The sequence below is a fragment of the Entelurus aequoreus genome, linkage group LG03 (assembly GCF_033978785.1).
Source record: "Entelurus aequoreus isolate RoL-2023_Sb linkage group LG03, RoL_Eaeq_v1.1, whole genome shotgun sequence".
In the NCBI taxonomy this organism is placed as follows: Eukaryota; Metazoa; Chordata; class Actinopteri; order Syngnathiformes; family Syngnathidae; genus Entelurus; species Entelurus aequoreus.
The window spans coordinates 89,711,949-89,724,802 of record NC_084733.1 but is presented as its reverse complement, the minus strand read 5'-3'; the positions used below and the strand labels follow the sequence as shown (position 1 = coordinate 89,724,802).

Sequence of the window (12,854 nt, the reverse complement as noted above, 5' to 3'; positions counted from 1 at the left end):
CAAACTTCCACCATTTCCACGTTTTTCAACCGATTCAAATCATTCCACCTTCAACACGTTCCACCCTTCTAAAAATTCAAACTATCATTTTTCCAAGTTCAAAAACAGTCCAGGAATTCCCAGAATTTCTGGTTTTCCAAAGCCCTATTTCCACCCTTTTTTTCAACAATTCTAAAAAAAAAAAAAAAAGATTTTCCATAGTTCCTTTTTTTTTGGTATTTTCCCCATTCAAAATGAATTGGCCATTTTTTCAAACTTCCACCATTTCCACGTTTTTCAACCGATTCAAACCATTCCACCTTCAACACGTTCCACCCTTCTAAAAATTCAAACTATCATTTTTCCAAGTTCCAAAACAGTCCAGGAATTCCCAGAATTTCTGGTTTTCCAAAGCCCTATTTCCACCCTTTTTTTCAACAATTCTAAAAAAAAAAAAAAGATTTTCCATAGTTCCTTTTTTTTTGTATTTTCCCCATTCAAAATGAATTGGCCATTTTTTCAAACTTCCAACATTTCCACGTTTTTCAACCGATTCAAACCATTCCACCTTCAACACGTTCCACCCTTCTAAAAATTCAAACTATCATTTTTCCAAGTTCAAAAACAGTCCAGGAATTCCCAGAATTTCTGGTTTTCCAAAGCCCTATTTCCACCCTTTTTTTCAACAATTCTAAAAAAAAAAAACAGATTTTCCACAGTTCCTTTTTTTTTTGTATTTTCCCCATTCAAAATTAATTGGCCATTTTTTCAAACGTCCACCATTTCCACGTTTTTCAACCGATTCAAACCATTCCACCTTCAACACGTTCCACCCTTCTAAAAATTCAAACTATCATTTTTCCAAGTTCATAAACAGTCCAGGAATTCCCAGAATTTCTGGTTTTCCAAAGCCCTATTTCCACCCGTTTTTTCAACAATTCTAAAAAAAAACACCCAGATTTTCCATAGTTCCTTTTTTTTTGTATTTTCCCCATTCAAAATGAATTGGCCATTTTTTTCAAACTTCCACCATTTCCACGTTTTTTCAACCGATTCAAACCATTCCACCTTCAACACGTTCCACCCTTCTAAAAATTCAAACTATCATTTTTCCAAGTTTAAAAACAGTCCAGGAATTCCCCGAATTTCTGGTTTTCCAAAGCCCTATTTCCGCCCTTTTTTTCAACAATTCTAAAAAAAAAAAAAAAAGATTTTCCATAGTTCCTTTTTTTTTGTATTTTCCCCATTCAAAATGAATTGGCCATTTTTTTCAAACTTCCAACATTTCCACGTTTTTCAACCGATTCAAACCATTCCACCTTCAACATATTCCACCGTTCTGGAAATTCAAACTATCATTTTTCCAAGTTCAAAAACAGTCCAGGAATTCCCAGAATTTCTGGTTTTCCAAAGCCCTATTTCCACCCTTTTTTTTTCAACAATTCTAAAAAAAAACACCCAGATTTTCCATAGTTCCTTTTTTTTTGTATTTTCTCCATTCAAAATGAATTGGCCATTTTTTTCAAACTTCCACCATTTCCACGTTTTTCAACCGATTCAAACCATTCCACCTTCAACACGTTCCACCCTTCTGGAAATTCAAACTATCATTTTTCCAAGTTCAAAAACAATCCAGGAATTCTCAGAATTCCCGGTTTTCCAAAGCCCTATTTCCACCCTTTTTTCTGGCGACTACTCCTCCCACATTTTTCAACCGTTCCACCGTCAAAACATTCCTCTTAATCAGGACAAAAAACAAAGTTGTTTTTTGAACTGGAAAAATTCCCGGTTTTCCCGAAATTCCATAATACCATTTTTTAAATTGAACATGTTACTAATTGAACTTCTCTCCACCGATTTGAAAAATTCCAACACCAACCATTTCAACTCATTCAGACTAGAGATGTCCGATAATGGCTTTTTTGCCGATATCCCGATATTGTCCAACTCTTAATTACCGATTCCGATATCAACCGATACCGATATATACAGTCGTGGAATTAACACATTATTATGCCTAATTTTGTTGTGATGCCCCGCTGGATGCATTAAACAATGTAACAAGGTTTTCCAAAAATAAATCAACTCAAGTTATGGAAAAAAATGCCAACATGGCACTGCCATATTTATTATTGAAGTCACAAAGTGCATTTTTTTTTTTTTAACATGCCTCAAAACAGCAGCTTGGAATTTGGGACTTGCTCTCCCTGAGAGAGCATGAGGAGGTTGAGGTGGGCGGGGTTGGGGGGGAGGGGGGGGTGTATATTGTAGCGTCCCGGAAGAGTTAGTGCTGCAAGGGGTTCTGGGTATTTGTTCTGTTGTGTTACGGTGCGGATGTTCTCCCGAATTGTGTTTGTCATTCTTGTTTGGTGTGGGTTCACAGTGTGGCGCATATTTGTAAGTAGAGATGTCCGATAATATCGGCCTGCCGATATTATCGGCCGATATATGCGTTAAAATGTAATATCGGAAATTATCGGTATCGTTTTTTTTATTATCGGTATCGTTTTTTTTGTTTTGTTGGTTTTTTTTTAATTAAATCAACATAAAAAACACAAGATACACTTACAATTAGTGCACCAACCCAAAAAACCTCCCTCCCCCATTTACACTCATTCACACAAAAGGGTTGTTTCTTTCTGTTATTAATATTCTGCTTCCTACATTATATATCAATATATATCAATACAGTCTGCAAGGGATACAGTCCGTAAGCACACATGATTGTGCGTGCTGCTGCTCCACTAATAGTACTAACCTTTAACAGTTAATTTTACTAATTTTCATTCATTACTAGTTTCTATGTAACTGTTTTTATATTGTTGTACTTTCTAATTTATTCAAGAAAATGTTTTTAATTTATTTATCTTATTTTACTAATTTTTTTAAAAAGTACCTTATCTTCACCATACCTGGTTGTCCAAATTAGGCATAATAATGTGTTAATTCCACGACCGCATATATCGGTTGATATCGGTATCAGTTGATATCGGTATCGGTAATTAAAGAGTTGGACAATATCGGAATATCGGATATCGGCAAAAAGCCATTATCGGACATCCCTATTTGTAAAAGTGTTAAAGTTGTTTATACGCACACCCTCAGTGTGACCTGTATGGCTGTTGACCAAGTATGCGTGGCATTCACTGGTGTGTGTGAAAAGCCGTAGATATTATGTGACTGGGCCGGCACGCAAAGGCAGTGCCTTTAAGGTTTATTGGCGCTCTGTACTTCTCCCTAGGTCCGTGTACACAGCGGCGTTTTTAAAAAGTCATAAATTGTACTTTTTGAAACCGATACCGATAATTTTGAAACCGATACCGATAACTTCCGATATCACATTTTAAAGCATTTATCGGCCAATAATATCGGCAGTCTGATATTATCGGACATCTCTAATTTCAACTCATTCAGACCATTCAAGTTTTTTACCATTTTCAAAAAAATTCCCGCTTTTTCCCGAAATTCCCAATTTTTTGGGAAACGGGACATTCTTCCACAACTCCCACATTTTACATCTGATTTAAAAGGTTCCAACATCAAAATATTCAGCGTGTTTGGGAATTGTGTGCTCTGCTTCAACAATTCTAAAAAAAATTCCAGGATTTCAGTTCAACTTCGGCATTGGAGCATTCACACACAATTACTTCAGGAATTGCCTCATCTAGTTATATATTTTTTTGTAAGTAGACTGTCAATTTTACAGTAAAAACTTTACATTTACAACATTTTACGGTAAATGGAAAAACAGTACCACTGTTTTTTTTGGGGGGAGGAGGGCAGCTTAGTAACCACAATTTTTGTGTTAAATTGACATTGGTTTGTAAACATTATATTGGTAATGGAAAAACAGTACAAGTTATTTTCTTATTCTGGCAACTTAGCTGCCAGTTTTTCTACCGTCAAAACAAATGTACCGTCAGTAATACACCGTTAAAAACAAGATTTTACAGTCAAAAATAAGGAAATCTGGATCCTGACCCTGGAACTGCTTTTTGCTTGGCATTTCTAACACTTTAGACAAGATGGGTTGGAATGTTAGCACAGTGGTGGCCTATGGTATGCTCATAGCAAAGACATGCATTCTGGAGAGTGTGGAAATCTGACTCACCACCTAAGTTTGAAGCCTGGTTGAGGGAGCTAGTGGTACTCCTCCACATTGAAAAAATGAGATATGAGATATCTGGTAACTTACACTACCGTTCAAAAGTTTGGGGTCCTTATTTTTTAAGGAAAAGCACTGTACTTTTCAATGAAGATAACTTTAAACTAGTCTTAACTTTAAAGAAATACACTCTATACATTGCTAATGTGGTAAATGACTATTCTAGCTGCAAATGTATGGTTTTTGGTGCAATATCTACATAGGTGTATAGAGGCCCATTTCCAGCAACTATCACTCCAGTGTTCTAATGGTACAATGTGTTTGCTCATTGGCTCAGAAGGCTAATTGATGATTAGAAAACCCTTGTGCAATCATGTTCACACATCTGAAAACAGTTTAGCTCGTTACAGAAGCTACAAAACGGACCTTCCTTTCAGCAGATTGAGTTTCTGGAGCATCACATTTGTGGGGTCAATTGAACGCTCAAAATGGCCAGAAAAAGAGAACTTTCATCTGAAACTCGACAGTCTATTCTTGTTCTTAGAAATGAAGGCTATTCCACAAAATTGTTTGGGTGACCCCAAACTTTTGAACGGTAGTGTACATAAATTTCGTGATGTGTGGAGACCAATCTGGAATACCTGAAACTGCTTGTTGATGCTTTTATTGGTTTCTGTATTGTGTAGTTATAATTATATGCTTTTACTTGTAATTGTATTGAGTTTGTGGACCCCAAGAAGACTAGTGGGTTGTTGTGGCAACCAGCCAATGGGGATCCTTAATAAAAATCAAAAAATCAAATCACATCATAATGGCAGCTACACTTTCCATCTTAAAGATCTAAAAAAATTATTTGGGAATGTCCGGCGGGCCAGATTGAAAAGCTTAACGGGCCTTAATTTGCCCAGGTCTGCTTTACAGGGTACAGACGTACTTACTGTTGCTGAAAAACAGCATTATTTGCAACCTTTAAGGCTTTGAACTGAACGTGAACCAATCAACCACATCTGGATAATCTCCCTACCTTGAGTGGTGGAACTCTGGGTTTGCCAGTTGACGTGGGCGTGGCAGGGCTTGGTGCGGACGACGCCGTGGGAGACACTGACGAAACGGAAGACGACGCGGAGGAAGCTGAGGACAAGCGCGGTCTTTTCTCCGGTGTCACCTCATCCTCCCTCACGCCGGGAGACTTCCTTTTCTGCTCCTCGGGGGTCCCATCAGGTTCCGACTTGATCTCCCCCAGGGGCTTAACCGCGGACACTGGCTGATCCTCCGTTACCTCCGGCTCGACTTTTAGCGGCAGGCTCTGCTCAACCTTTGGCTCGAATTTTGGCGTAGGGCTCGGCTGGATGTTTGGCGGCGGGCTCGGCTCGACAAGAGCCTGGGGGAGTTCTGGTTTATCCTCTTCCTCGCTCTGCTCGGTCTGTGTCACTGCCGGGTGGTCTTCGGTCTGCTCCACGGGCTCCGGTGGTGGCGGTGCAGGGGTCGGAACAGGCTGAAGAGCTGCGTGCATCTTACGATCCTCGGCGTACTGAGAGCGCCTGGTCTTCATGGGTTCCGGGATGGATTGAGATGGTTTCGGAGGCTGCGTCTGCGACGGCGTTGATTTTGCCGCCACGCCGTCGGTGCACTGGCGGTTCTTGGCGCCTTTGGTTTCCTCCGACGCTTTAACGGCCGTTACCGACTGATGAAGCTTTTTCTCCCGTTTCAGATCCACTTTGGTCAGCTCTTTGGATTCCTCAAAGCTTAGTCCGGAGCTGCACAGAAAGAAGCTGTCATTTTTTAGAACATTTGAAGCATACCTCCAAGACTTTTGACAAGAACAATAAAGTTTGATCATATTACGCCTATACTGGCTCACTTGCACTGGCTTCCTGTGCACTTAAGATGTGACTTTAAAGTTTTACTACTTACCTATAAAATACTACACGGTCTAGCTCCATCCTATCTGCGTTCAAAGAACTCCGGCTTATTAGTGATTCCCAGAGCCCCAAAAAAGTCTGCGGGCTATAGAGCGTTTTCTATTGGGGCTCCAGTACTCTGGAATGCCCTCCCGGTAACAGTTAGAGATGCTACCTCAGTAGAAGCATTTAAGTCCCATCTTAAAACTAATTTGTATACTCTAGCCTTTAAATAGACCCCCCTTTATAGACCAGTTGATCTGCCGTTTCTTTTCTTTTCTCCTCTGCCCCCCTTGTGGAGGGGGGTGGGGGGAGGGGCACAGGTCCGGTGGCCATGGATGAAGTGCTGGCTGTCCAGAGTCGGGACCCGGGGTGGACCGTTTGCCTGTGCATCGGTCGGGGACATCTCTGCGCTGCTGACCCGTCTCCGCTCGAGATGGTCTCCTGCTGGCCCCACTATGGACTGGACTCTCACTATTATGTTAGATCCACTATGGACTGGACCTCACTATTATGTTAGATCCACAATGGACTGGACTCACACTATTATGTTAAATCCACTATGGACTGGACTCACACACTATTATGTTAGATCCACTATGGACTGGACTCTCACAATATTATGTTAGATCCACTATGGACTGGACTCTCACACTATTATGTTAGATCCACTATGGACTGGACTCTCTCACTATTATGTTAGATCCACTATGGACTGGACTCTCACAATATTATGTTAGATCCACTATGGACTGGACTCTCACTATTATGTTAGATCCACTATGGACTGGACTCTCACTATTATGTTAGATCCACTATGGACTGGACTCTCACACTATTATGTTAGATCCACTATGGACTGGACTCTCACTATTATGTTAGATCCACTATGGACTGGACTCTCACTATTATGTTAGATCCACAATGGACTGGACTCACACTATTATGTTAAATCCACTATGGACTGGACTCACACACTATTATGTTAGATCCACTATGGACTGGACTCTCACAATATTATGTTAGATCCACTATGGACTGGACTCTCACTATTATGTTAGATCCACTACGGACTGGACTTTCACTATTATGTTAGATCCACTATGGACTGGACTCTCACTATTATGTTAGATCCACTATGGACTGGACTCTCACACTATTATGTTAGATCCACAATGGACTGGACTCTCACTATTATGTTAGATCCACTATGGACTGGACTCTCACAATATTATGTTAGATCCACTATGGACTGGACTCTCACACTATTATGTTAGATCCACTATGGACTGGACTCTCACTATTATGTTAGATCCACTATGGACTGGACTCTCACTATTATGTTAGATCCACTATGGACTGGACTCTCACTATTATGTTAGATCCACTATGGACTGGACTCTCACACTATTATGTTAGATCCACTATGGACTGGACTCTCACACTATTATGTTAGATCCACTATGGACTGGACTCTCACACTATTATGTTAGATCCACTATGGACTGGACTCTCACAATATTATGTTAGATCCACAATGGGCAGGACTCTCACTATTATGTTAGATCCACTATGGACTGGACTCTCACACTATTATGTTAGATCCACTATGGACTGGACTCTCACTATTATGTTAGATCCACTATGGACTGGACTCTCACTATTATGTTAGATCCACTATGGACTGGACTCTCACTATTATGTTAGATCCACTATGGACTGGACTCTCACACTATTATGTTAGATCCACTATGGACTGGACTCTCACTATTATGTTAGATCCACTATGGACTGGACTCTCACTATTATGTTAGATCCACTATGGACTGGACTCTCACACTATTATGTCTATTAGGTTTCTCATAGTCATTCACATTGACATCCCAATGGGTTTTGAGTTTTTCCTTGCCCTTATGTGGGCTCTGAACCAAGGATGTGGTTGTGGCTTGTGTAGCCCTTTGAGACACTTGTGATTTAGGGCTGTATAAACAAACATTGATTGATTGATTGATTGATTGACCTCCCAGATTGTCCACCTACTTTTCACCAAAGTAGCTCTCGAAGAAGGCCTCCTTCCACTGCTCGACCTTCTTTTCCTTCTCAATTTCCTGCCGCATTCGCAGTTGCAGCTCCGGAGTGAATTCACCTGGAGGCAGAAAAGTCCAAGTAAAAAAACAGCATCCACTAAAAAAATTCTTCATGCTGTTTTTTTTATACAGTACAGGCCAAAAGTTTGGACAGTATGGCAGTTTTTGGGGATTTTTTTCCTAAAGGACCGTAGTCAGACTAATGTGGTCTGAAAATGATGCAAGGTGCTCGCCCCCACCAAGACCGGTGATACCACAACACCATTTTGTAAAAAGAAATGCGAAAAACAGGCATTACCTACAGCAGAAAACATAAAAAAATTAAACTCGGCAGCGGATATTGAGGATAAAAAGTCATTCTCGCAATTGTTGGATATGAATTTAAAGCATAACCAACCACGCATCAGTATAACTCTTGTCTCAAAGTAGGTGTACTGTCACCACCTGTCACTTCACGACGTGACTTATTTAGAGTTTTTTTGACGTTTTCCTGTGTGCAGTGTTTTAGTTCTTGTCTCGTGCTCCTTTTCCTGTTTTGTTGGGATTTTCCTGGTAGCAGTTTCATGTCTTCCTTTGTTTTGTTTTCGCAATCAAGACTATTTAAGTTGTGCGGACGCCATCCTTCTTTGTGGGGACATTGTTGATTGTCGTGTCAGTACTTTGTGGACGCCGTCTGCTCCACACTGCTGTTAAGTCTTTGCTGTCGTCCAGCATTCTGTTTCTGTTTACTTTGCAGCCAGTTCAGTTTTAGTTTCGTTTTGCATAGCCATCCCGAAGCTTCAATGCCTTTTCTTAACGGCCCTCGCCTTTTTGTTTATTTTTGGTTTAAGCGTTCGATACCGTTTTACCTGCACCCTGCCATCCGCATATCGTGATCACGACAAACCATCTACAAAGCAATTAGCTACCTGCTGCCACCTACTGATATGGACGAGTATTACACGGTTACTCTGCCGACCTCCAGACAGCACAGACACTCAACAACGGCACATTATTTGCGGATTATAATTACCGGTTTGCAAAAAATATTTTTAACCCAAATAGGTGAAATGACATAATCTCCCACGGCACACCAGACTGTATCTCACGGCACACTAGTGGTTAAAAAACACTGACCTACAGTACAGGCCAAAAATTTGGACACACCTTCTCATTCAATGCTTTTTCTTTATTTTCATGACTATTTACACTGTAGATTGTCACATCAAAACTAGGAATGAACACGTGGAGTTATGTAATTAACAAAAAAAAAGGTGAAATAACTGAAAACATGTGTTATATTCTAGTTTTGCACACTCTTGGCATTCTCTCCATGAGCTTCGAGAGGTAGCCACCTGAAATAGTTTTCACTTCACAGGTGTGCTTGAAGCTCATCGAGAGAATGCCAAGAGTGTGCAAAGCCGTAATTAGAGCAATAGACCTAAAAATTACACTGCAAAAACTGAAATCTAAGTGAGATGAAATATCTCAAATAAGGGTGATATTTGCTTATTTTCTGTCTGATAAGATAATTCTTCTCACTAAGCAGATTTTATGTTAGAGTGTTTTACTTGTTTTAAGGGTTTTGGTCCTAAATGATCTCAGTAAGATATTACAGCTTGTTGCTGAGATTTGATGAGCTATATTGAGTAAAACATGCTTGAAACTAGAATATCAACTGTTGCAAACCTGTGCCATCAACACTCACAAGTATAAAACTACTTTTTTAAAGTAATAATTTCTTATTTCTAGCATGAAAAAAAAATCATGACTTTGACACGATTGTGTCTCACGATTAAAACAACTGTTTTATTTTCAATGAAACAATAGAAAACACGTACTCATATAGTAGTACAAATGTTATTAGTTAGAATATACTTATTTTAAGGTATTTTGGGGTTCATTGAGGTTAGCTAATTGTACTTGTTTTGGAAAGTCTTGACAAGCCGAATTTTCTTGTTCTATCGGCAGATAATTTTGCTTAGTTCAAATAAAACACCCTTCATTTTTGTATTTTTTTCTTGTTTTTGAACACTGACTTTTTGCAGTGTAGCCATCATCGATCTTCACCAAGACGTCACTTATGTCACTTGATTGACATTCACGGCACCCGAAAAAAACGACCGACAGGAAGGCGAGAAACACTTTTTATTTCGACGCTCTCGCGCCGTACCTGCCGTCAAAACTCTAAAGACCGACTACACAGGTCCTGTCTTCACTATAAAAGCGCTGCTTCATCCTGCCTGCGCTGACAAAATAAGAGTCTCAGAAAGCTGGCGAGCTACGGACTTTGCCGCCAATGTATTTCTTGTAAAGTGTATAAAAAGGAGTATGGAAGCTGGACAAATAAGATGGCATAAAGCAAGCACTTTCATGTGGTATTGGACAGAAAGGAGGACTTTTTTTCTCCTCCATTGGAAAATGTGGAGGTTATCATCACTACTGTCTGATTCCTATCAATGCAAGTCATCACAATTAGGGATGTCCGATAATATTGGCCTGCCGATATTATCGGCCGATAAATGCGTTAAAATGTAATATCGGAAATTATCGGTATCGTTTTTTTTATTATCGGTATCGTTTTTTTTGTTTTTGTTTTTTTTTAAATTAAATCAACATAAAAAACACAAGATACACTTACAATTAATGCACCAACCCAAAAAACCTCCCTCCTCATTCACACAAAAGGGTTGTTTCTTTCTGTTATTAATATTCTGGTTCCTACATTATATATCAATACAGTCTGCAAGGGATACAGTCCGTAAGCACACATGATTGTGCGTGCTGCTGCTCCACTAATAGTACTAACCTTTAACAGTTAATGTTACTCATTTTCATTAATTACTAGTTTCTATGTAACTGTTTTTATATTGTTTTACTTTCTTTTTCATTCAAGAAAATGTTTTTAATTTATTTATCTTATTTTATTTTTTTTAATTTTTTTTAAAAGTACCTTATCTTCACCATACCTGGTTGTCCAAATTAGACATAATAATGTGTTAATTCCACGACTGTATATATCGGTTGATATCGGTATCGGTTGATATCGGTATCGGTAATTAAAGAGTTGGACAATATCGGAATATCGGATATCGGCAAAAAGCCATTATCGGACATCCCTAATCACAATCATACCAACTTATATTCTTGTCTCCATGACAGAAAGGAATGTTAAACATGCTTGTATTATCATTAAACACCTTTAACTTGTTAACCTCTCTTTTCATAAATAAATACAAATAATACATATAACAATACATATTCTGCTCCGCCGCTCCCAGTCTGTGGAACGCTCTCCCTGACCACCTGAGGGCACCACAGACTGTGGATGCTTTTAAAAAAGGTTTAAAAACCTTTCTTTTTAAAAAATAGATACATGCATACTAGTTTTAGCTATTTGGCTGTTGTAGTTTTTATTTTTTTATTATCTTTTAAATTATTTTAATTTTTTTTAATACACTGTAGCACTTTGAGGTTGTTTACTTTTTACAAATACAATCTATTATTATTATTATTATAAATGATATATCTGAATGAGGTAGATCCCCTCCACTTGATCTACTGAAAAGTAGCTCGCCTCCAGAAAAAGGGTGGGCCCCCCTGGGTTACACGGTACATCACTTCTGCGGTCGCCATGAGACTCTGTACTGACCCTCAGCCAGCCGTTCTTTCCACGACTGTGCTGCTGATGTGAAGAACTCGTTGTTTAAGGCAGAGGTGGTCACCTTGAGGAGGCCGTCCATGCAGGCCTGCCAAAGGAGACACAAAAATCAGCACGTCGAAAACGTGCATGGGTACGGGAAGCGCCACCTGCTGGTCGACTTGAGGCAGAAGTCGCAGGAGTTTCTGCTGGCAGTCTGGCGGCAGGACGGAGAAGGTGTGCTTGTTGATAATTGCCCGCAGGTTGGTGTTGACCAAAATGGAGTCCGGCGTCTCGACGTCTATTTTACACTTGTTGCGTTTCAGGTGCCCTTTGGAGCAAACACAAGACGATAAACGGACATCAAACGGACTTAAAAAACACCAATAAAAACAGGTTCTTCAGATTTACCTGCACTCAGACGACTCGACCTTGGAGAAACTTTCCTCGGTACGACGGGGAGGTAAAGATCTTTTAAGAGGAAAAAATGAGACTCTTAAAGGGGAATTGCACTTCTTTTTTTGCCAATCATTCACAATCCTTTTGTAAGACTAGAACATATATTTTATAAACTTCTGTATATTGTTTTGTTCTGTATATTGTACAGTTTTTTGTATATTGTACAGGGTTGCTTATTGTTTTTATTGGATAGAAACAATTTTTTTGCAAATAATCATTAACTTTAGAATTTGATGGCAGCAACACGTGACAAAGAAGTTGAGAAAGGTGGCAATAAATACTGATAAAGTTGAGGAATGCTCATCAAACACTTATTTGGAACATCCCACAGGTGAACAGGCCAATTGGGAACAGGTGGGTGCCATGATTGGGTATAAAAGTAGCTTCCATGAAATGCTCAGTCATTCACAAACAAGGATGGGGCGAGGGTCACCACTTTGTCAACAAATGCCTGAGCAAATTGTTGAACAGTTTAAGAAAAAGCTTTCTCAAGCAGCTATTGCAAGGAATTTAGGGATTTCACCATCTGCGCTCCGTAATATCATCAAAGGGTTCAGAGAATCTGGAGAAATCACTGCACGTAAGCAGCTAAGCCCGTGACCTTCCATCCCCCAGGCTGTACTGCATCAACAAGCCACATCAGTGTGTAAAGGATATCACCACATGGGCTCAGGAACACTTCAGAAAACCACTGTCAGTAACTA

The 12,854-nt window shown here is 39.6% G+C and overlaps 1 protein-coding gene across 2 annotated transcripts in view; it reads right to left on the bottom strand.

Annotated features, from left to right (window-relative positions):
• Nucleotides 1–12,854, bottom strand: part of asxl2 (ASXL transcriptional regulator 2) — a 41,852-nt gene that overhangs the window by 7,170 nt on the left and 21,828 nt on the right. For both annotated transcript variants that reach the window (XM_062043145.1, XM_062043146.1), the window contains 5 exons: nt 12,103–12,162; nt 11,862–12,022; nt 11,704–11,800; nt 8,026–8,131; nt 5,109–5,841 (listed from right to left, as the gene is read on the bottom strand). In XM_062043145.1, the coding sequence (XP_061899129.1) occupies nt 5,109–5,841; nt 8,026–8,131; nt 11,704–11,800; nt 11,862–12,022; nt 12,103–12,162 (1,157 nt within the window). The remainder of the gene's footprint in view (nt 1–5,108; nt 5,842–8,025; nt 8,132–11,703; nt 11,801–11,861; nt 12,023–12,102; nt 12,163–12,854) is intronic.